The sequence below is a fragment of the Chiloscyllium punctatum genome, chromosome 32, assembly GCF_047496795.1.
Source record: "Chiloscyllium punctatum isolate Juve2018m chromosome 32, sChiPun1.3, whole genome shotgun sequence".
NCBI classification, from domain to species: domain Eukaryota; kingdom Metazoa; phylum Chordata; class Chondrichthyes; order Orectolobiformes; family Hemiscylliidae; genus Chiloscyllium; species Chiloscyllium punctatum.
Genome location: NC_092770.1, coordinates 43,894,723 through 43,919,856, shown reverse-complemented (window position 1 = coordinate 43,919,856; position 25,134 = coordinate 43,894,723). Strand labels below are relative to the sequence as shown.

The following is a 25,134-nucleotide window of genomic DNA, read 5'->3' as shown; positions in this document are numbered from 1 at the left end:
CACCCTGCCATCCCTTCCTTGCCTCAGTGGAACAAACCTATCCAGCACTCACAGCAAGTGCTCCCTGATCAACCTCCACATTTCTATCATGCATTTCCCTGAGAATGTCTGTTCCCAATTTATACTACACAGTTCCTACCTAATAGCATTGTAATTCCCTCTCCCCCAATTAAATAGTTTCCCATACCGTCTGCTCCTATCCCTCTCCATGACCACAGTAAAGGTCACTGAAATGCTCTCTCACTGTGAGATCTGACACCTGATCTGGTTTGTTGCCAAGCATCAAATCCATTATGGCCTTCCCTGTAGTTGGCCTATCATCAAATTGAGTCAGGAATCCTTCCTGAATACAACTGACAAAATCTGCTCCATCCAAACTATTTGAACTAAGGCAGTTCCAATCAATATTAGGGAAGTTGAAGTCACCCACGATAAGTTAAGGGAACCAAAACTCTCTCAGCAATGACTGTAGTCAGATTTCCAGTGATCAGTCTCTTGTAGACCATTTGATGAGTAAATAGCTAAAGGGCATTGTGAACTTGTGTTTACAATTTATAAGTCAACCATGTGGAAGAGGGCCTCTGTGCCTGCCTCAGACAATTGAATTATTCCATATTCTATCAGAAAACTAGAGGACCCCCTTTAATTGCCAGCAACAAGTCTCTTAATGAACCTAATTAGTTCCCTCTCTTTGTGGAGCTGGTGCATTCAGATCAGACCCATAAGTGTCTCCCCTAAGTGGCTCAAAAGCTGATGTGCTGGCTAGTGCTAGTGTTTTATAGGCCCCATCGGCCTGGGGACATTGATGTGGCCCAAACATTCAGCCTCACATGTCAAGCACAGAGTGTAGAGAAAGACTTGATATCATTTTAAAATTTAACCTTTACTCTGTTTTCTAAATTATATTTTATCCCAAACATTGAAGAAGTTAAGAACATTGACATTGTAACACTCTCTCAGGATTCATGATGTAATGCCTGATGCATGCAAGCCCTTCAAGAAACTCAGTGAAGCTGATAGCCTCAGAGAATCCCTACAGTGTGGAGGCTGGCCTTTTCGCCCAATGAGTCTATACTGACCCTCCAAACAGCATCCCACTCAGACCCATCCCACTACCCTATCCCCATAAACCATGCATTTCCATGGCTAATCCACTTAGCCTGAACATCCCTGGACACTATAGACAATTTAGCGTGGACAATCCACATAATATGCACATCATTGGACTTTGAGAGGAAACCGGAGCACCCGGAGGAAACTCGAGCGCACCGGAGAACGTGCAAACTCCACACAGACAATCATCTGAGGGTGGAGTCAGACTTAGGTCCCTGGTGCTGAGAGGCAGCAGTGCTAACAGCTGAGCTCCTAAGCTGCTTGACCAACATAAAATCCTATAACATGCAGCCATAACAGGGCAAAATTGAGGACAGCAGATGCTGGCAATTAGAGTTGGGAGTGTGGTGCTGCAAAAGCACAGCAGGTCAGGCAGCAGCTGTGGAGGGAATCGTGCAGGGGAGTCGATTCTCCTGCTCCTCAGATGCTGCCTCAACTGCTGTGCTTTTCCAGCACCACACTGTCCATACAGCCGATACCTGTATCTGGGATATATACAATTACACTGACATGATTGGAAGGATCAGAGATCTATATGAAAAGCATCTGGATGGTTAAATTATTGAGCACAAATGTTCATTTATTTAATTCATCAAATCAATGACAGTTATTAGATTTACAATAAAACAAACAGTGAGATAAGCAGACAGGAAAAGGGATTATTTTTCCTTATCTGATGAATTAAATTTTTGATTCAAGAATAGAGAGTAACTTGGTGGTTTGGAAAACAAAAGGAAATGCTACTGAATCAACAATACCTGCAAATTTGAAATCCCGACAGCTGTAATGATTCCGAACATCACCAGCAGCATTCCACCAATTATTGGCTGTGGGATGGTGCTGAAAATTGCTCCAATTTTTACAAACAGTCCTACAAGAAGCATTAAGCATCCACTGAAAAGTATAACTCTGCGACTTCCCACCTGAAATCAACAGGAGCGAGATATTTCATAAGTTTCCACTTCTCAGTCTAATCAGTTTTGGCTGGAAATGACTAACAATTTATTATCAATCCATTATTAACTCTGTGTGGTGGTCCTGTTGCACGTTTGGAACCAGATGGCTCCAAGCTCATTTTATTTGGGAGTTTTACAGAGGCAGAAGAGAAGGCCTTTATCGTACAGAGTTCAAATTTGTGTAGTTCAAAACTTACCTTTGAAAAACTGGATTGAACACTATTGTAAGAATAGCTTTAAGAGAGGACATCTGTGTGCCTGTGGAGAAGTTCCTGCTAAATATATTTAAAAGTGGGTGTTAATGGGTTGAGCTTGTTGGGCCTCAGTTTCTTGGTCTGGGCATTTCTCCTACTGCCCAGAAGGATGTATTTAAAACTGAATTCAATCCAGGGGCAAAATTATTGAGTGTTGGCCATGAGAGAATTAATGTCTCCTTATTTGGTTTAATGTTTTCCCCCGCTTTACCTTGGGACATTCTTTCCCTGTGGATGTGCTATGTCATTTTAAGTTGTTGTAGTGAGTTGTTCCAGTTATATCATGGCATCAGAAAAATGTACTGAAATGAAGCAAGAATGAAGAGAGGGTTTCCTGAGCTAATACCTTATTTCACTAACCAGCTAGGCTCAGGAGGACCAATGTCCAATACTACAGCACAAGGATGAACTCAGCTTCATTTTACCATGTTCCTGGTTTAAGTTACATCACACAGTTAATGCTGTGGAGGTGGACATCTCAGAGGTGGCAGTTGTTTGATGTCTTACTGTATAGGAACTAGACACAAGCTCTTTTGTTCCACAGGTCAGAATATAATGTACAAATACAAAAGGAGCTCTCCTTTCAAATCCTCACAAAAAATACAGCTGGTTTTAATGGCAAAAACCTAAATCTCAAGAGTTATATTTGTGCATCATTAAAAGCAGCAAAGTAGACATGGTGAATAAAAATAAGAATCAATGGTTACCTTTTAACTAGTATTAAAATAAATAGAAACCTCTTTGTATTTATAGATTGAGGAAAATAGCTTCCCAGTTAGGTTTATACCTTTGTAATCCCCAGAGCACCAACATTCTCGCTGTAGGAGGTTGTTCCGTTGCCTGTTCCCCAGGCTCCAGCAACCAGACAACCAATTCCCTCAATACCAATCCCTCGGTTTATGGCTTCTTTTGGAGGTGGTGGTGCACCACAAAGCCGAGCGCAGGCATGATAGTCTCCAACAGACTCAATCATTGACGAGATCACTCCAGCCAGAATTCCAAAAGTGCCAGCAAGACTTACTGTTGGTAATCCCCATTGGCCTGAGCAAAGAAGGACAAAGTCAATGATATTACAGTTTCCAATATTGGACAGAGTGGTCATTCATTGTGTGATCTCACAGTCTGTGATAATGTACTGGTGTGCAACAGTGGGGCATATTAAAGTGTGATTTTAACACTGATGGTAATTGTCTGGGGCAGGGGGAGTGGGAGATGTATTTGGGACAGGGAGTGGGGACCATTAATTATCCTGTGTTTGGTTGCATGGGGCCTGAGACACTAAAATGATAGCTGCCTGAAGGGTGAGAACAGAATATGATAAGTGGCCAGGAGCCAGTCCAGTGATTGAAGGAACAGTTCCTACACTCACCAGGAGATGGCACTCCTGCTGCTCCTGACACCACAAAAAGGAAGGTACTGAAAACAAAAAATAGAGTCATAGAGATGTACAGCATTGAAACAGACCCTTCGGTCCAACTCATCCATGCCGACCAGATATGCCAACCCAATCTAGTCCCACCTGCCAGTGCCTGGCCCATATCCCTCCAAACCTTTCCTATTCATATACCCATCCAAATGCCTCTTAAATGTTGCAAATTGTACCAGCCTCCACCACTTCCTCTGGCAGATCATTCCATTCACGTACCACCCTCTGTGTTGCTCCTTAGCTCCCTTTTATATCTTTCCCCTCTCACCCTAAACCTATGACCTCTAGTTCTGGACTCCCCGCCCCCAGGGAAAAGGTTTTGTCTATTTACCCTATTCATGCCCCACATAATTTTGTAAACCTCTATAAGGTCACCCCTCAGCCTCCGACGCTCCAGGGAAAATAGCCCCAGCCTGTTCAGCCTCTCCCTATAGCTCAAATCCTCTATCCCTAGCAACACCCTTGTAAATCTTTTCTGAACTCTTTCAAGTTTCACAACGTGGGTGGCACAGTGGTTAGCACTGCTGCCTCACAGCGTCAGAGACCCGGGTTCAATTTCCTCCTCAGGTGACTCTCTGTGTGGAGTTTGCACATTCTCCCCATGTCTGGGTGGGTTTCCTCTGGGTGCTCCGGTTTCCTCCCACAGTCCAAAAATGTGCAGGTTAGGTGAATTGGCCATTCTAAATTGCCCCTAGTGTTAGATGAAGGGGTAAATGTAAGGGAATGGGTCTCGGTGGGTTACACTTCGGCAGGTCGGTGTGGACTTGTTGGGCTGAAGGGTCTGTTTCCACACTGTAAGTAATCTAATCTAACATCTTTCCAATAGGAAGGAGACCAGAATTGCATGCAATATTCCAACAGTAGCCTAACCAATGTCCTGTACAGCCGCAACATGACCTCCCAACTCCTGTACTCAGTACTTTGACCAGCATACCAAAGGCCTTCTTCACTATCCTACTGACCTGTGACTCCGCTTTCAAGGAGCTATGAACCTGCACTCCAAGGTCTCTTTGTTCAGCAACACTCCCTAGGACCTTACCATTAAGTGTATAAGTCCTGCTAAGATTTGCTTTCCCAAATGACAAAAAGTAGAGGACCCAGCACCGATCCTTGTGGCACTCCACTGGTCACAGGCCTCCAGTCTGAAAAACAACCCTCCACCACCATCCTGTGTCTTCTACCTTTGAGCCAGTTCTGTAGCCAAATGGCTAGTTCTCCCTGTATTCCATGAGATCTAACCTTGCTAATCGGTCTCCCATGGGGAACCTTGTCGAATGCCTTACTGAAGTCCATATAGATCACATCTACTGCTCTGCCCTCATCAATGCTCTTTGTTACTTCCTCAAAAAACTCAAATCAAGTTTGTGAGACATGATTTCCCATGCACAAAACCATGTTGACTATCCCTAATCAGTCCTTGCCTTTCCAAATACATGTACATCCTGTTCCTCAGGATTCCCTCCAACAACTTGCCCACCGAGGTCAGACTCACTGGTCCATAGTTCCCTGGCTTGTCCTTGCCACCCTTCTTAAACAGTGGCACCACGTTAGCAAACTTCCTGCTCCTGTGGATACAGGATATCATTCTTTTTCCACCTCCTCCACCATGGCCTACAATGCAGCCCATTCTCTCCACTGTTTTGCCTTTTTGTAATGTTTCTCAAGTCAGTCTCACTTCCTGGGATGCTGAAGATCACACTGAAGAGTCAACGAGGCTCAAAGTTAGCTTGCTCTCTCTCCATGGATGCTGCCTGACCATTGTGATCTCCAGCATTTTTGGTTTTCAATACAGATTCCAGCATCTGCAGTAATACAAAAACAAAGATGACTTATTCTAATGGGTGTTTCCCATTCCCGAGCCTTTTCCTACACCTTCAACCTGGCACAGTTTCACTGACAGCCCCAGTAGCATCACTGGTGTTTCACCTCCACTCTTAAAAAAAGGTCCTCACTGGTGTTTTGGTTTGTATCCTTACTATCTATTTTGGAAAACATGTTAAATTATGAATCTTCATGGAGAGAGCAGGTCTTCATGTATCTGCTCTTTTAATAATTTCAGCATTCAGTAATGGCTGGGAGACTCAGCAGGGCACGTTATTGTAAGTGGTTAGCACCAGTCAAGCCTACCACGTAGAGCTAGCCCAACCCTTTGAAAGAGGAGGTGTAATATGGCTGGAGTGGATGCTCATAGGGCATCCCAGGAAGTGAGACTGACCTGAGAAACATTACAAAATGGCAAAACAGTGGAGAGAATGGGCTGCATTGTAGGCCATGGTGGAGGAGGTAGAAAAGAATGATATCCTGGAGCAGGAGACTGTCCACACTCGAGTGCAGAAAAGCACCTCTGAGGTCAGAGCCAAGGATCAAGCCTGCAGGACTTGAATATAATGGAAGGTGTCACTTTTGAAAGCCATTTTCTATCAACTGCATGAATAAGATCAGCCACTCCTCAATCTGTCACATGCTTATTACCCAAATCATACCTGACCTTCATAAATTTTTTATCCTTCTTGTTTTACTTACCAGGGTATGGGACACGAAACCAATCAGCATGTATGATAACTTCACTCTTTATGTCCGTTCTTGCATAATATCCATAAGCATCAGGGTCATCAGGAAACACGTTAAAATACGTCAGTAGAACACTAATAACCCATGAAACCACAATCCCTAGAAGTACCTGAGCATAAAATAAATCAGACAGTTTTCAAGCTGTTACAAACCCCTAGTTTAATGGAGATTTGAAAATGTTGAGGATTTTAATAATTACGGAAAGATTAATTCCTCTGATTTTCATTGGGAACTTGCTATAGCGGCTACTTAGAAAATCACTAAGTAGTCAGGCAGTGTCAACGTGGCTTTGTGAAAGGGAAATAGAACATAGAAGAATACAGTGCAGAACAGGTCCTTTGGCCCTTGATGTTGTGTCGACCCATGAACTATTCTCAGCTCGTCCCCCTACACTATTCCAAAATCATCCATGTGCTTATCTATGGATTGTTTAAATCTCCCTAATGTGGCTGAGTTGACTACATTGGCAGGTAGGGCATTCCACGCCCTTACCACTCTCTGCACAAAGAACCTGCCTCTGACATCTGTCTTAAATCTATCATCCCTCAATTTGTAGTTATGCCCCCTCGTACACTCATTTATTCACATTTCTTTTCAAGAATTAACAAGGAGCATATCTAAGATTACTACACAAGAGCACGTGGTGTAGATAAAGGATTGGTTTACTAACATGAAATAGAGAATAAGGATAAGTAGGTATTTTATGGGTTAGCAAGCTGCAACTATGAAATTCCAGAGGGATCAGTGCTGGGGTTTCAAGAAGTAGAGAATCTACAAAGGGATTTGCACAAGTTTACTGAGTGGGCTAAAATTTGGACGATGAAGTATAATGCGAAAAAATGTGAACTTGTCCACTTTGGCAGGAAGCATAGAAAAGGACTTTACTGTGTAAATACTGATAGATTACAAAGGTTGGTATCACAGAGAGCTCTGCATGTTCTTCTGCGCAAATCACAAAACATTAGTATGTGGTGCATGATCAGAAAGGTATCTGGATATTGATGTTTATTGCAATGGAGATAGAATATAAAAACAGTTTATCTTCAACTGTACAGGGCCTTGGTGAGACTGCAGCTGGAGCACTGTGCACAGTTTTGGCCTCTTAGGCTATAATTGCATTAGAAGCAGTTCAGAGAATATTCACTCAACTCCTTTCTGCAAAGAAAGGTGGAGTTGAGACAAAAACAGCTTGACCGTGATCCTATCGAAAGGTGGAACAAGCTCAAAGGGCCACTGGGCCTATTCCTGCTCCTAAGTCCTGTGTTCCTGTGGCAATGACACACCATCAATTTAAAAATACTACTCGGCAAATAAAGAAGCGAAGAGGAAGTTCATTAGTCAGTATGTTGTTGGAATTTAGACACTGCTTTGCCGAAGGGCAGAGGCTATTGCTGCTTTCATGGGAAAGTTGGATAAGCATTTGATATGGAGTAAAGTACAAGGCTACAGGGAAAAAAATTATATTGTGTTTTTGTTACCTATAGGAGTGCCACGTGAAATGAACTAAAATAGTGTCAAAATAGTTTCCGTTGAAATTGAGCCCATTGTATTGCATTTCTGCATTATAATATAGAGACAAAAAACTGCAAATTTCATATTCCAAATAAGAGGAATAAATGATCATCACACTTTTGAAGTAATGCAAGTTTTTTCTCAGGTCGAAGGTAAGCAACGTTATTTAGTCAGAGTATAAGAAATCTAACTTTGCACCGAAATGTGTTGCATCCAATCAGGGAGCGAGGTGCTGAATGTGAATGCAAATACACAAAATGGAAAATCTTCCAGTCCCAATATCCATCATTTATGAGCGTTAATGTTATCAAAAAAAAGTAACAGCCATGAGGTTTTCTCTTACATAGTTTAGAAATTGCTGGATATGCATGGCAATATTTGTGTTTTGATTTTAACATAAAGACTAAAATTATAACAGTAAATATTGTACCGGGAATATCTGAAATATGTTAGTCCAACAAACGTGACACTTCTTGCTCCTGTTAAAAGCAGGTAAAGGTACTGGTACATTCCGCAAGTACTGGGAGAATATTATGATGAAGCTTGCAGTCCTGAAATAAAATGACAGTAACAAGGAATATTAAGATTTAAATCTATTTGAAACACTTGTTAAAGAAATTGTATTAATCATAATCCGAGGAGCTGGAAACTAGTTGCTTGAGTTTGCTGGTTGCCCAATGCATTCAGTCCAGATGGATATTGTCATAATTAGGTCCTCATGAATGGTAAATTAGGGGAAGTGGTGATGTTATGGTAATATCACTGCAATAGTAATCTAGAACTCCAGGCCGTTATTCTAGATTCATGGATCAAATCCCACTGGGTAGACATGATGTTTCAGTTCAATAAAAGTTTGAAATTAAAAGTTAATCTAATGGTAACCATGCAACCATTATTGTTGGTTTGTCGTAAAAATCTACCTTGTTTATTAAAGACCTTGAGGGAAGGAAATCTGCCGTCCTTACCTAGTCTGGCATACACATGACCCCAGACTCACAGAAATGTGGATGACTCTTAAATGCCCTCTGAAATGGCCCTAGCAAGCCATTCAAATTAAGTAGCAATTAGGAAGAGGCAATAAATACTGGCCAGTTGGTGACTCCCAGAAATCATGACTGAGTAAACAGAAAACTTCTCAGACTTTCAAATCCATTCTCTCATTCTACTCACTGTTTAACTACCAAGCCACACACTTTCCCTGTTATAGGGCATGTCCTCTATGAAGACCCTGTCTTAATACTTACTATCCTTTAACCAATACCCAGTGGTCATCCACAACTAGTCATTGTCCAGCAAGGAAGATCATATACAAACAAGCATTCAGACAAATGCAAACATGAGTTTTAATTGACGGCCAGTGAAAGGGAACTCGTAGAAACTGAATACAGGCTGCAGTTCACACCCACAATATGCATCATATACTGATATCCTGATCTTGACAATCCATGTCTTTTGCATCCAGCTCACATCTATAGGCCCTCCCCCATTGTAGGGAACAATGCAGTTGAGCTCTGTCAGCCACATGAAGGACTTCTTTAGCTGAATGTCTTCATGCTCCTTCTCAGAAGACTGCTCAATTTCCTTGCTCCCATTTCTTAGCCTCTATCACATTGTCTTGTTGCCTGCTCCAGTTGTGCAGAGCGCAAAACACCAGGATGATGGAGCACTAGACTGGTGACCCCCATCCCCCACCAACCATATCTTCAGCTCCACCGTCTGTTCCACCACAGCATGTGGTATTGCAACAACTTAGTGAAGGGGCCCCAGTGGCTGAGCAACCAGTGCATTGTATCAAATAGGGTGTGCCTGTTGCTCTCCACTGCCCTTGCCATCTCAGACCTTTAACCATTTCACCCTCCATTGAATTCATTAGAGTCCATCATCATACTTACATGACATCTGATGCAGCAATATCCCCTCATCCCACAATACCCTTGGAAGTTCCTTGAAAGGTTTAGGCTACTGCCTCTAACTTCTGCATCGCTGTGATGTCAATACTCATTTAGCCAGCACCAATGGCATGGTACAATCTGCATTTGACCAATAACAGATGCCTAAGCACATTCATTCTATGTGCATTGCATATCTGCAAAGAAACATTTGCAAATGAAATGTAACCGGAATTTGAAAATGCATGCATCATGTATTTGATTCTTTGAATTTCTAGCATCCAGTAGATGTGGATCCCATGCTTTTGGCCATCAAAATGACATTGACTTCACCTACCCTCCCTGTCCCAATCATTTTCCAGCTGCATTTGTGTATCAGGAGAACACCAAGTGAAGACAGCTTGTGACAGACACAGTCAGCACCAGGTATACTTCCCCCCACCCAAGCTTCCAAGTCCTATTTCTTCTTAGACTACCCCAGCAGCCCATTCCCATCCATTCTCCCATTGTGGAGACACTCAACATTGAACTTTACATACATCAGTCCTCACTGTCTCCAAACCTGAATTACTGCTTAATGATGCCCCACCCTGCTCCCCTTATGAAGGTCATAGTGGTTGTCACTGACAATAACTCACCTCCTATAGCTTACCATACCCCCCCCCCCCCATTGCTGTTTAGCACACACCCACATATACATTGAGTTTCGCACAATCACCTTTTATGATCCGACCTCCAAAATGTCTTTGCTTTCCCTCACCCACAATTTTGTCTCCTTGACCCCTGACCACCACCCCTGCTGACCTTTCAGGACACCCCCTTTGCATCCTCCTTAACCAGTCTGTATATTCCAGACCTTTGATCGACTTCACCATGGCACCTAGACATGACTGATCAGACCCTGTCCACCATGTTTGCAGCCTCCTGCGTGACAATCCGTGGTTCTCCTCACTGCTGGCCTTGCCCACTGCCCACCTCCTGCACTGTAACCAGACTGATTGCCTTACCGTGAGGTCCCAGGCTGTAACCTGACTCAGACCAAACCCTTGCACTGTGTATGGGTTGTATACATGACTAATGGTACTGGGACCCCTTCATCTTGGCCAAGAGCTAGTCTCCATCCACTTTCTGACATGACCATTTGGTTGAATACATGTGCAATGTGTTCGCACACAGGGACCTGGCACAATTGTTAGATGTTAAACTGATGTCTTGGTGTGCTGTACATCAAGACAGCCCTCCATTGTCCCATCCTGGGTAGGTGCCTACTGACAAGTATGTCAGACAACCTGGCTGTATGGCTTCACAAAAAGCTGACAGTGCAGATGTACTTATAGCCTTTGGATCTGGCTGAAGCACTAACACATGAACTGGCAAGGCAAGGCAGACATGGATGCTGTGAGCACAGCAGGTAGATGTTAACTGAGTGGGTGCTAAGAGCGCAAGTGAGCAGTCCTGCGATGCAGTCTGTTCAAACCCAACAAGGTTGGCCCCAACACACAAAATGCAGGACTGCAGCTTCTTATTCGTTGCTGATGTATCTCACAATGAAGTTCTCTGCTTCCTTGGTGTCCTGCCATATTGGTCATGACAGGTCAGCAAGTGTCAGATGTCAATGTCCATGGATGAGGGATAAATGTGGTTGGAGCGCACTGGTAGTGCCCTGAACTGCTGTTTGCTCCTGAGCAACATGGAGGCTCCTTGCAGCCAACAATTGTTTCACAATTGTTTGTGATGCTTTGCAGTGTTCTAGAGCTACCCTGAAGGTTCCTGTGAACTGCTTCTGAAACATGAAACAAGTCTGAAACAGAGGATTCGTCCTTCAGTCCTTGAAACATTCCCCTTGCCACATGACCATAAACTAACTCAAAAGGACAAACAGTTGACTCAGGAGAATTCTCATGTGGCAAAAAATAAATTCCAGTTCTTGTCCCGATCTTGAACATATGAATGACTATGGGCTTGGTTCATTCTTTTGAGGATTGAAACTACTTTTCTGAAGCTGCTTGTGTCCATGGCTCTCATGCTGAAGATTTTTAATCATGTTATACCCACACTATTTGTAACTTCTTGAAAGATTTTAGACTTGAATTGGAAGCTAACTCTAACTAAATCTCCACCAGCAATCCATACAGAGTGAAGAACTTTTCTATGATTATTTTAGCAGTAATTGTTCTCTCTGGGAATTGAGTAGCCATATTCATGACATTAAAGATATGTTGGTGCCCCACATTTGTTTTCAGTAAAGCCCCACACCCTACTAACACCCTACTAATGGTTCCTCAAATACCAATTAGGAAATAAAAGGTGTTACTTACATCTTGTGGTTTTCCCACCACTTGGTAAATATTGCACATTTTACAAAACTGTACTACGTGCTTCTGATGACAAATGTTGATTCCCACATGTGCTGCCATAGGAATTTCAAGTCAAGATTAGAGTGGTGCTTGAAAAACACAGCAGGTCAGGCAGCATCCAAGAAGCAGGAAAATCAACATTTTGGGCAAAATGTGATGAAGGGCTTTTGCCCGAATGTCGATTCCCTGCTCCTCGGATGCTGCCTGACCTGCTGTGCTCTTCCAGCACCACTCTAATCTTCAGCATCTGCAGTACCCACCTTCGCCTATAGGAATTTCAAGGGGTTTCCTTAATATTTCTTAATGATATTTTGGTGTTACTGCAACCTGATGCACCACCATTCACTTTCATCCATTAACCGAGGGGAGGTCTCCACTTCCTCATCAGAATATCATTTTTATTATATAGTTGCATTCCAGAACTCCCTCAGCTTCAACTTCAATTTGAGCTGCTTGGGCTATTTTACTAAACTGTGGAAAGCTTACAGAGCCTTGAACAGCGAAACTTATTAAACATTAATCTGGATTATTCAAATCCCTAAATTACGTTTCAGATGACTAAATGTCTTTGTGGGGTCATTCAACCTTTGATGATTAACTTTATTTAGTCACTGAAAAAGAAGGACAATTTTTAAAGAGTTTTTTTCCTGTAACTGCTCTGTGCCCTTGACCTCACTTAGACATTCCATAATGACTCAAGAACTTTACTGATCCAAATATATTCCTAGGAGTAAGTGAACTCTGTCGAAAGATACAATATGGACAAACTCTACATTTTAGGTGCCCTCATTACAAAGATTGGGAAATACTCCCCTCTAATACTGTTCACTAAAATAGTGGCATTTATGTCACCTCCCGGGGAAAGACATTACTGTTCCACCAGTGAATGACCTCTTCATCTTGAAGTATTACTAACGACTTTCTTGTCTGATTGGGAAAATAAAGAGTTACTTTTCCTTTCAACAGGAACTCCCTGTACCTCTCAGTTTACTTGCCCTGCACTACAGCAATGTTTGTATTGGATCTCCTAGTTGCAGTCAGAACTTCAACTTGGTCTGTCATATTGTCAGAGAGGGATTTGTTGGGTGTGATGAGGTCAAATTCCCTTGTCCCCCTTACTCATTGCAATTAGTGCTGAGTGATTGATGGCTAGAGTGATTTGGAGCAAGTCCATACATATATCCTACAGACACTGAGTGGGTTGGACCTGGTTCTCCATGGCAGCCACCAAAGTGTCCATGGAGGCAGACAGACACTCATATGCCAGAGACAGCACCGTCCAGATAGGACTGGTATAGTCCTCCAATCTTTACGTCAGCTTCCTGAATGTCTCTGTCAAACCTGCCTGCTGCTCCTCTCTCTGTGCATGTGGACAAAGCTGCCAATGGTCAGCACCATGGGGTCTTCTCCTGCTGGAGGCCAAGCAGATGCCTGATCTTTGGCAGTCCTGAGTGCCAGTGACGTTTGCATTTCTTCCTCAGTGAGCACACTTGCATATGCTCCTGATTCTACTCCATGTAAAATTTCTGAGCTGGGTGGATGGCGCAGGAGGCAGTCTTGCTGGTGCTCCCTCTGAGGGATCCATGGCTTCTTCCTCATAGGTGGAGAAGGAGCGGATGTCCTGAGACTGTATGGATGCATGCTGTTACTTGTTCAGAATACATTCTCAGTGCTGGTCAAGGAACAGCCGCATAGCACTTGTCACTGAATTTTACATGGTAGCCAGGACATGGAGGTCTCAGTCATCACCCACTAGGGCAAAGGTTTGCTCCTTGTGGTGGGTTTGGAGACAGATCTCATTTACCATCCCACCTGTCTTGGCTCTCTCCCTGATTATGTGCCATTTTCTCCTGGACTCAGACCAAAGGAGGGATTGAATGAGATGAAGGTGGCTGGCACATCGGTTAATGATGGTGCAGGTGGGGAAAAGTGGTGAGGCATCCTGAGTCAGTGTGTAAGAAGCACAGAGGCCATGCTGGGATTTTAGTGCAGCAGTTGGAGTGGGTAAGAGCAAGAAGAAGCTGCTGCATGTAGTAATGAGTGTGGAGGACCATGACCCTTGATGGGAGACAGGTTGAATAGCAGAGTTACAGAGTGTCAGGTATCAGATGGACGATGGTGGCACATACATTTGCACTGTTAGGCGTTCCTCTGTACTACGGATACTGCACTGACTCAAGTGGCAAGTTCAGACCAAGCTAGAATGATCTGATGCCGTGATCTACTCTGGTGGTCTTGAAGGTGGATCACCTTCCTCTCAACCGCTCGATTTATCAGGATCTCCTGATAATAAACTGAGGTGCCAATTTGCCACTGTTGTCCATTTCCAGATAATTACCCCATCTGCAACTGTGAAGGGCAGTTCCTGACTTGCAACGGTTGACCTGGTTTAGCTATTGTGCAGATGACAGGAATCCATGAAGATCCTGGCAGCAGGGAGTGTTTCCAACATTGGAGGGTAGAACAGCAGTGCCATACAGGCATGGCACAGAATGAGGTGAACAATATAAAATTGTGTAAGAGATCTTGCCAGAGCTGTCAGAGAGAAATCCTCCATAAACCTCCCTGAAACTCAAACCGAGCTGGTATTTTTTGTAAAATTCAACACATCCTTTTTGACCAATGGTTTGTAAAACAAAAGGTAGATGTGAATGAATTCCCTCCTGCTTCTTGTTGACAATATTGAATTGCTGACAATGTGTGCCAATGGAACATTCTCAAAGTAAGCTTTGATTTGGATAGAAAATAAACTGGTTCTAATACATTGGAAAATGGTCACAGTTCAGCTTTTCATGGTCATCAGGGTCATTGAAAATACTGAGATGTGGAAGCTTTATCTGGTTTCCAATTACCTAGCAAAGAGAAAAGGGATCTTGCAACTTTATTGCTGATTCTCTCCTTTTCCTTTATAATTGTCCTTTGAAGTAGAAGTCAAATCCAACCAGGGTTTCTAGGCAGTTTTTTTAACATATACCTGAAGTCCATAAATATATGTATTTTCCCAACAGCTAGTAGTGAGAGGTGGAATAGATTCTTTTAGGGACATAAAGGGTGAAAAATTATCAAAGTAAGGACAAGACTACAATATGTAATACTTGTGTCAGTGTTTGCAAAAGAAGAGGCTCTGAGAAAATAAGGTAGATTCAGAGATGGTGAAGACAGTGGAGATTGTGAAAATTAAAAGAGCTACTGGAAGGTATGCTTAGGGTAGAACAGTCTCTAGCATCCCAGGTCGCTAAAGGAAATGGAAGGGGAGAGAGTGAAAATGTTCTCCTCAATCTTTCAATTTTCCCGACATATTGGGGGAGGGTTGCCCTGGTGTTGGAGAGTCATAAATGAGGCATCTTGATTCAACAAGAGTGAAAGGACAGTTCTACTAATGACTGGATAGTTAGTTTATCATCAGTGGAGAGTATGATCCTTAATCAGGGAAATATATCAACAAGCTTATAGAGAGATTTGAGTTAATTAAGGAGAGCCAGCATAGATTTGCAAAAGGCAGATTGTGTTTAATAGCAAGAACCAAGTGCCTGATGGACAAAGTGAAGGGCTGAGGCTCCTCCATTATTATATCCTGAATCCCCATCCCTGCCTGGCTTAGAGTGACACTCGCTCATCCCTCACCATTGACCAACTCTTCTACTTGACATAAAGACCTCAGTACCTCCTGAAACAAAGCACGCTGTGGTAGTGTCCCTACTTCTGAGCCAAGAGGCCTAGGTTCAAATCCCACCTGCTCCAGAGTTGTATCATTACATCACTGAAGAGGTTAATTAGAAAATATCTCTAAGTAACTCTTTCTCTCCCTAGTGTTCTGTAATGTTTCTTGTTTCTGATGTCACTAAATAACGTTCTTCAAGCTGCTGACATCTACCACAGATAGTCCAGGTCATAATCCTTTCCACAATCTCTCACATACTACACCACCATTTCTGTCTGACTATTTATTTATCTGTCTGACTTAGTACATACTTTTCTTTTTAAATTGAATTGATTAGTTTTATTAGCTAACATGTCAATCTATTGTAAATCAGTAAAGTATCAGCAGCTATAGTTAAAAAAGACCGGAATAATAAACTGTATCTCCTTCTCTGTCTGCACCAAACTACCACTTGAACCAAATTGCTAACTTTAACAATCTGTTAACAAAGTATACTTTCACAACTGCTCGTTACTTCACTCTTTTTCCTATGTAGAGGTAATAGCATTACATTATTACCTGTGGTAAATATTTACAGCCCACCATATTGTTGAATTGCTTCATAATAGTTTTCAATATTTAGTCCCTGTATTTAACATTTTGTGTATGCTTACTTTAGCCTATATTTATGCTAATGTTCATCAAGTCCTATAATTTATTTAATTTTTTTAAAATTTAACTTATTTTTCTGGCCAGTCAGTTACTATATACAAGTAGGAGTTAAAGCCAGGCCTCCTAGTCAAGAAGTAAAGACACGACCATTATGCCACAAAAGGACAAAATCTGCCATCCTTTCCAAGTGATCTCTCATCCAAGTACTCACCTGGCTTAGATTTGCTTAGCTTCCAAAATCACATAGGACTGGGCAATTTCAGACTAGTATGTCTGCAGATGTGCAAGTCCTATATTACATTCTAGTGTGAAAATCTTAACCAGATGTTTAATACCTACTTGCATTCTATATTTCTAGCAATAAGCCTGAGTAATCCCTGTTAACTATTAGTTTTAAGCTATCATAAATACTTTAGTTAATATCCATTCTCACTATTCACAGTTACTGTCTCTGTTGGAAAATGATGCTGGAGAAGTAGTAATGGGGAACAAGGAAATGGCTGAGAAACTGAATAAGTGCTTTGCAGTGGAAGACATGAGTATTATCCCAAAAAAATCAAGAGAATTGGCTGGGGGGGAGAGGTGGGGGTGGGGGTGGGAGAATGTTGGCAGTGATAGTAACAGTGGCCATCACATAGGAGAAGGTGCTAGAAAAACTGGAAGGTCTGAAAGTGGATAAATCACGTGGACCAAATGTGCTACACCCTAGAGTTCTGAGGGAGATAGCTGAAGGGATAGTGTAGCCTTTAGTAGTGATCTTTCAGGTATCACTGGAGTCAGGGAGGGTCCCAGACAACTGGAAAATTGCCAATGTAACCCCCCTGTTTAAGAAGGGAGGAAGGAAGAAGATGGGTAATTATAGGCCTGATTAGCCTGATTTCAGTTGTTGGTAAGATTTTGGAGTCCATTGTGAAGGATGAGATCTTTGAATACTTGAAAATGAATGGTAAAATAAGGCAAAGTCAGCATGGTTTCATCAAGGGGAGGTCATGCCTGACAAATTTGTTAGAATTCATTGAGGAGGTAATGATCAGGTTAGACCAAGGAGAGCCAATGGATGTTATCTATCTAGACTTCCAGAAGGCCTTTAATAAGATGCTGCACAGGAGGCTGCTGAGTAAGAAAAAAGGCCAATGGTGTTAGAGGCCAGGTGCTAGCATGGATAGAAGGGTGGCTGTCTGGCAGAAGGTAGAGAATAGAGTTAAAAGGGTCCTTCTCAGGATGGAAGCTGGTGCCTATTGATATTCCACAAGGGTTAGTTTTGGGGACCACAACTTTTCACTTTATACATTAATGACTTGGATGAATGAACTGAGGGCAATCTGGCAAAGTTTGCAGATGATAAAAAGATGAGTGAAGGGGCGGGTAGTATTGAGGAGGCGGGGAGGCTGCAGAAGGATTTGGACAGACTAGGAGAGTGGGCAGATGAAATACAACCTGGGAAAGTGTGAGGTCATACACTGTGGTAGGAAGAATAGAGGCATGGACTATTTTCTAAATGGGGAGAAAATTCCCAAGTCTGAAGTGCAAAGAGACTTGGGCGTCCTAGTCCAGGATTCTCTTATGGTAAACTTGCAGGTTGAGTCAGTAGTTAGGAATGTAAATACAATGTTGTCATTCATTTCGAGAGGACTTGAATATAAAAGCAGGGATGGACTCCTGAGGCACTAAAAGGCTCTGGTCAGATAACATTTAGAGTATTGTGAGCAATTTTGGGCCCCATATCTCAGGAAAGATGTCTTGGCCTTGGAGCAGGTTCAGAGGAGGTTCACGAGAATGATCCCAGGAATGAAAGGCTTAACATATGAGGAACATTTGATGATTTCAGACTATACTCAATGGAGTTTAGAAGGATGAGGTGGGATCTGATTGAAACTTTCAGAATACTGAACAGCACAGACAGAGTGGACATTGGAAAGATGTTTCCATTGGCAGGAGAGATGAAAGCCCGAGGGCACAGCCTTTGAGTAAAGAACAGAAAAAAGAGAAGCTTCTTCAGCCAGAGAGTGGTGAATCTGTGGAATTCATTGCCACAGAAGGCTGTGGAGGCCAGGTCATTGAGTATATTTAAAACTCAGATAAATAAATTCTTGATTGCCAAGGGAGAAAGCAGGAAAATGAGGTTGAAAACCTTATCAGCCATGAGTACACTTGATGGGCCGAATGGCCTGATTTCTGCTTTAAGTCTTATGGCCTTATCATAGAAATTGATATTTATCATTTTCACCAGTAACAAGCTTTCTAGAAAGTGATAACATTAAGTAGCCCTTCTATTTAACAATAATAGTGAGTACTTACATGCCTGAAATACCCCAGTGCATCCCTGCGTCATTCCCAACTGAATCAAACAAGGCCAATCCAATCAGAGAGATGGTTGGAGCAATTGTTAAAGGGCCAATGTACCGCATTAAAAATCCAATTAAACCAGAAAATCCCACAACTATTTGGAAACAGGCTGCCACCATGATTGCTCCTTGGATCTGCAAAAAATAGGATTGTCAGGTTACCATGGCCATATTTATTTTGTATCAATTTTTTAAAAAAGTGAAATTCCAACATTCTGACAATCATTAATTAAAACCATGAGAAGATCAGTTGGGAACACTCTCGTGTCTGAAAAGCTCTGGAGTTAAATCCCATTCTAGGACCTGAGTTTGAGAATCAAGGATGGGAGTCCAGCTCACGCTGCATGAGCGCAGCATTGTCAGGAATGCCATCTTTCAAATAAGATGCTCAACCAAGACCTCACCCACTTGTTTGGGGGGGTTGGACGTGAGTCTATTTGAAAACAGCAGGTGAGCTACTCTGGTGTCCTGGCTGATATTTACCTTCAATCAACATCTCAAAAACAGATTGCCAGGTCATAATTAGGTCACCATTTATGGGATGTCACTGTGTGCAAATAAGATTCACATTTTCTTGCCTACAGCAGTCAGTGTACTTCAAAAGTCAGTTGTAACGTTCTTTAAGGTTTCAAGTGCTCAAGAAAAATGATAGGTCAATACATACCATTCTATTTATTGACTGCAGAAATAGAATGGGAAATATGCATTCAGCACACACTTCATATTTCTAGCTGAGTGGAAAAGTATGGATTGCAACACGAAATAAATTACTTTCAGCTAGGCTCAGACAAAAGTATGATGTTTTAAAGTAACAGCATTGAGACCGAGCCATCATTTTTTTCAGACATTGTACAAACCCAAGTGGACAATAAATAAACATTTTGACGAGTGAAGATTAATGGGGCAAATGATTATAAGCATGTGGTTTGGGACATTGGATGAGGTAAAATAGCATAAATATCACAAGCTCCTCCATCAATAACACAGATCCATACAGCACTGACTGCAGTGGTCGAAGAAGAGAGCTAAGCACAGCCTTCTCAAGGGCAATAGAGATGAGTGAGAAATGCTGGCCAGCCAGCAACGCCCATATCCAACGAGAGAGTTAAAAAAAACTGAAGACTGTGGAAAATCTAAAATGAAAGGTCACACTTTTGACAAACCAATCGCTTCAAATGTAGTTGTTATTGAAAAAGACAAGATAATCGAGGATTATAGTGTTTTGTGTCCAATGTGGGAATCTTCATATTTTCATTAGATGAAGCAAAGAACAAAATTAATCTTTTTCAAGACATGAGGTCAGCTTAATTGCTGATGGGGTAAATGAAGGAAACCCCTTTCAGAACCATGACTTCCAGCATATAGACAGGGACCACTAGGTTGATCACAGAATCTCTGACAGTTGATCTCTCCACCCGTCCACATTCCCTTGCTGTATGTGTTTCTGATTGCTGACCTCACGGCCAGACCGCATTCTCTCACTGTGCACATGTTCATTGTCAAGCCCCTGTGTGACTTCTACTTCTGGAAGTTAGATTGCTAGAGATAAGCACGTGTTTTTATTAGACTTTGCCAGCTTGTTGCGTCATGTTTTAGCTGTTTGGGATGCACTGTCACTGCAGGATAAAGTAAGTTCTGTAGTGGCAATTGTCATCATCATTGGCACTCACTTGCTAACATGTATGATTATCCACCCAGGAAATCCTGTGTCATTAGTCATGGGTTCTGGGGGTCCATGTGTCACTGATGAGCCTGAACCTAGAGCTACAGCTCCAACCACACATTTGATCAGTGTTTCCATGAGGGGGAATTGAGTTTGATGGCATTCCTTTTCCATTTTACCTCTTGCCAACTAATGTTCTCAAAGAATTGTGTTTGTTCATACAGGAGGTTCCTCTACATCTGTTTCTCTATTGAGGGTCTCCCACACACTGCCATTTCTGTTACATGTCTTGAGGGAAGCCTTCAGAGAGTCCTTGGAATGTCTCCTTTGTCGTCCTCTCTATTGAGTGCCTTCCTTGAGTTGGGCGAAGAAGACCTGCTTTGGCAGTCAAATCTCAGATGTCCTAAGCACATGGTTGACCTAGCAGAATTGGTTTCAGATGATCATGGCCTCAATGACCATGCTGTTAGCTGCTTCCAGGACTCTGATGTTAGTACACCTAGCTTCCCAGCTGAAGTGGAGAATCCATCTCAAACAATATTGATGGTACTTCTCAAGTGCTTTGAGATGGCATCTATACATTGTTCAGGTTTTTGAGCCATATAAAAGGGATGGAAGGCTGACTGCCTGAGACAAAAGCTTGGCAACAGCACGGGTGTTACAGTTATTGAAGACTTTGATCCTTAAGCGTCTGAATGCTGTGCTCATGGATTGGATGTGATGTTGCATCTCTGCACCAATGTCAACCTTAGATGAGAGGTAGCTTCCCAAGAAAGGGAATTTTTCCAAGTCTTGGGAGGATTTTTCCATTGATGTTGATGGAAGAATTTTACCTGGGACAGGTTGGTAAAGCATTGAGTCTTCTTGAGGTTGCAGCTGAGATCAATTCTTTGATACGCTTCCATGTAAGGGTAGAGTGAACCTTGAAGACTCTTTTCCGTGAGAACAGAGATGACATTGCCATCGACATGCTGAAGTTCCACAAGCAAGGTCAGTGATGTTTTTGTCTCAGATTTCAACCAGCCGAGATTGAATGAAAACTAATGAATAGGAAATACATTTGGAAGTCACGCATGAAGACAATATATTACAGTGCTACAAACATAGTCGGCCATTCAGCCCATATTGTCCATGCGAGCTCCCTGCAAGAGCAGCTCACTTAGTCCTGCTCTACTGCCCATTTTCTGTAGACCTGCAGCATTTTGTTCTTCAGTTGATCATCATAAAAGGCCAGTGCTGGATAAAGAAAAGTTATGGGAACACGACAATACTTCCCCCAACTATTCAATAGCTGAGCAACGCAAGCTGACCAGGAGCTCCGAACCAAATTGCAACCAGAGAAGTGACCTCTGGTGCCTCACAGTTGAAAGCAGCAACATTCTGAATGTTCTAGAGATGTGGATCCAGAGGCTGACCTGCAGTATGAGCAGTAGCTGAGTGATGTTACAAACTACAAGGGAAAGCAATAATAATGACTGGGGAATCTGGGCCATTTAAAAAGAAACCAAAAGCATACAGCTTCCATGAATATAAATTTCTGTTCATAACTGTAAAAGACAAGAATGTTTGCCTTCTTTTTCTCTGATGTGTACTGTGGACCTGTGTAGAAGGACATGTTTTGTTGAATGGATATTAAAACTTCAATATTGAATACATGGTTGCTCTGGATAGACAAAAAGTGAGGCAAGGCTGTACTAAATATGAAAATGAAAAGCAAAAATAAATTTAATTGGCATTATTTCATAAAAAATTGTTAGTATTAGGGTGATTATGTCTTGGACAGTATCTTCAATATAAAATGGAAGAACGTAGAGGGTCATGTGACTTTCTTCAAATTTGTGGTTGGTTTGATTACTGTGGGGACAAGGAAGCCCAGGTCAGAAGCTATTGAAAATGTACTTGACATATTTCCCACCCTGAATACAAAGGCAAGAACAGCTTAGACTGATGTTTGGTCTCTGATTTCCTTTCGACAGAGATAGATGTCTTAGAGTCAAAAGCCTTCAAAGAATTTGGCCATCAGAGTCTTAAGGGTTACCTTTTCAGTAGTTTCGTTTGTTAGTTGCTGAATGAGTAAATTTTAGTAAATGTTCTTTCTACTTTTTTGTTACAGTAAAATCTTAAAACTTGAATTGTCATTGTACGGTTCCTTTAAGTTGGTTACTAGGATCTCAATTTTTAAAAAACTCCTTGCCTCTGTGTTGATCATAACATCAATGACTGAGTGAACTTTAACATTCTATTCAAACCAAGACCAATAGGAATTACATGAAATCTGTCCCACTCCTTGTACAGACAACCATTGTTGCAAGAGAAAGCTTTCAGCTCATCAATATGGACTTGAGTCAAGCCCAAGTGCTAAAAGTGAAAGGCCATTAATCCACTGTGGTCAGACAAAAAATAGATGCTGTTTTAGAAGTACCTCTCGTATACGTGTCTGCCAAACTTCGATAAAGATTGGATCACTGACGTTGACTAGTGTTTTGTTATAGGTCCACTCCGGACATTTATATTGAGGCAAAGACAGCATGGCTAAGGTAGGGGTTAGGAAAGCAAATGTCCCTCCTTGAAGAATTGGCAACCTGAAACAAACATAACAAATTGGTCAACTCTCCTTGTTACAGTAAGTGCCACAAATTACTGTTTTTTGTTAATGGATTTATATATGAGCCTAAAAAATTGATCCCAGACTAAGTAATACTATTGGCTGTCAAAGAACAGTTACAGCTGACACTGTTTTATTTAAAGTTAACAAGTGCACCATTGGCACATCACCTATGCCCATCAAAACTGCTGAGGGAAACGGGAGATTCACAGATTTCATAAGCAATGTCAAACAGTCATAAATACCTGAACTCAAGCACTCCCATTTTTGTTTCAGTACAAATTTGATGCTCAGTAATTATTCCTGGGTCAACTGGGCAAGGTCATACCCGCTGTCTTGCAATTGATTGTTGGTTATAAATGATAGATGTTGGTATTATGAGTCATGAAAAGATAAACAGACTTTAAAGATGTCAGCACTGATGGAAACTGCTTTGTTGCTTGCCATTGTATTCTTTGAAAATGTTCTCAACCATCCTGACGAGGAATATAGGGAAAGGCTGGTTCACAACTCAGGTAGCTACTGACGGATTTGTGCCTTAATTCAACCTAACTTCTTTTGTTCCATTTCCTATTACGTATTAATGTCACTAAATTTCATGAATCTCAGATTTTAAATTATTATTTGACCTAGTGTCAGACAGTTCCACACTTCTTTACATTAAATCCTGTTTTGCAAATTTCTCTGCTTGAAATTTTGTTTTTTTTAGACTCTGTGCCGCAGTGCTAGACTGATTTTCTAATTGAAGTAAGTTTTCATTTTATCATCTCTACATAGTTCCCTTCATAACTTGAACATATCAATCAAATCACAATTCAACCTTTTAGATTTTGAGCAATTCAACTCTAGTTTGTAGAATCTCACCTTGTAATATGAACTTTGGAATCCAGGCTATATTCCAAGCACCTCCAAGACTAATACATTATCCTGAGGTGTGGTGCCCAGAACTGAAATAATTATTTCAAGACTAGAACTTGTACAGTTTGAGCATAACTTGTTCTCTTTTTGTATTCTAGTCTTCTGAGATTAGATTAGATTAGATTAGATTACTTACAGTATGGAAACAGGCCCTTCGGCCCAACAAGTCCACACCGCCCCGCCGAAGCGTAACCCACCCATACCCCTACATCTACATCTACATCTACCCCTTACCTAACACTACGGGCAATTTAGCATGGCCAATTCACTTGACCTGCACATCTTTGGACTGTGGGAGGAAACCGGAGCACCCGGAGGAAACCCACGCAGACACGGGGAGAACGTGCAAACTCCACACAGTCAGGCGCCTGAGGCGGGAATTGAACCCGGGTCTCTGGCGCTGGGATATATCGATTAACATTACAATATTCTAACAGGCTATGTCTGATGCGCAGAAGTGGGTACTGCAGATGCTGGATATTAGAGTCAAGATTAGAGTGGCGCTGGAAAAGCACAGCAGGGCAGGCAGCATCCGAGAAGCAGGAAAATCAACGCTTCAGGCAAAAGCCCTTCATCAGGAATGAGATGATGAAGAGCTTTCCTGATTCCTTTTGAAGGGTTTTTGTCTGAAACGTTGATTTTCCTGCTCCTCAGATGCTGCCTGACCTGCTGTGCTTTTCCAGCACCACTCTAATCTTGACTCTAAGACAGGGGCCGGTGGCGGGGAGGGGGTGGGGGGTGGGGGGTGCACCATGCCATATTTTATGAAAGCTCTGTGATAAAATAGAAAAAAATTAGTTTTGATTGTTGACAAAGGTTGAAAATTAAAATACGTAGATATCTTACCTAACCCCAAAAAGAACTTGAAGTAGCGTGCAGATTCCTGAGACAAAGAAGATGGTGCTGATAAGGTAGCTCTGTGTGATGAGGTCGTGTTGCAAACAGAGCTCCCGAGACAGAAGGAGAGGGATGGCTACAGTACCTCCCAAAGCAGTCAGATAATGCTGGAGAAAATGTCATTACAAATAGAATTTTAATCAGAAGCAAAATGCAACAGACTCTGAAAATGAAAACAGAAAATACTGGTAAATTTCAAAGGGTGGTGGGAAGGGAGAACAAAAGGGAATGTCCATGATAAGGTGAAAATTATGAGAAACTAAATGATAATAAGGATGATCTTATCAAAATAAGGTGGCAATGTCACATGTAGAGA

At 42.0% G+C, this 25,134-nt stretch overlaps 1 protein-coding gene across 2 annotated transcripts in view; it reads right to left on the bottom strand.

Moving 5' to 3' along the window:
* The window catches only part of slc23a4 (solute carrier family 23 member 4), a 37,705-nt gene that overhangs the window by 5,397 nt on the left and 7,174 nt on the right, over positions 1-25,134 (bottom strand). For both annotated transcript variants that reach the window (XM_072552219.1, XM_072552218.1), the window contains 7 exons: positions 24,768-24,925; positions 22,821-22,980; positions 18,689-18,870; positions 8,263-8,383; positions 6,273-6,429; positions 3,111-3,364; positions 1,872-2,036 (listed from right to left, as the gene is read on the bottom strand). In XM_072552219.1, coding sequence (XP_072408320.1) covers positions 1,872-2,036; positions 3,111-3,364; positions 6,273-6,429; positions 8,263-8,383; positions 18,689-18,870; positions 22,821-22,980; positions 24,768-24,925 — 1,197 coding nt within the window. The remainder of the gene's footprint in view (positions 1-1,871; positions 2,037-3,110; positions 3,365-6,272; positions 6,430-8,262; positions 8,384-18,688; positions 18,871-22,820; positions 22,981-24,767; positions 24,926-25,134) is intronic.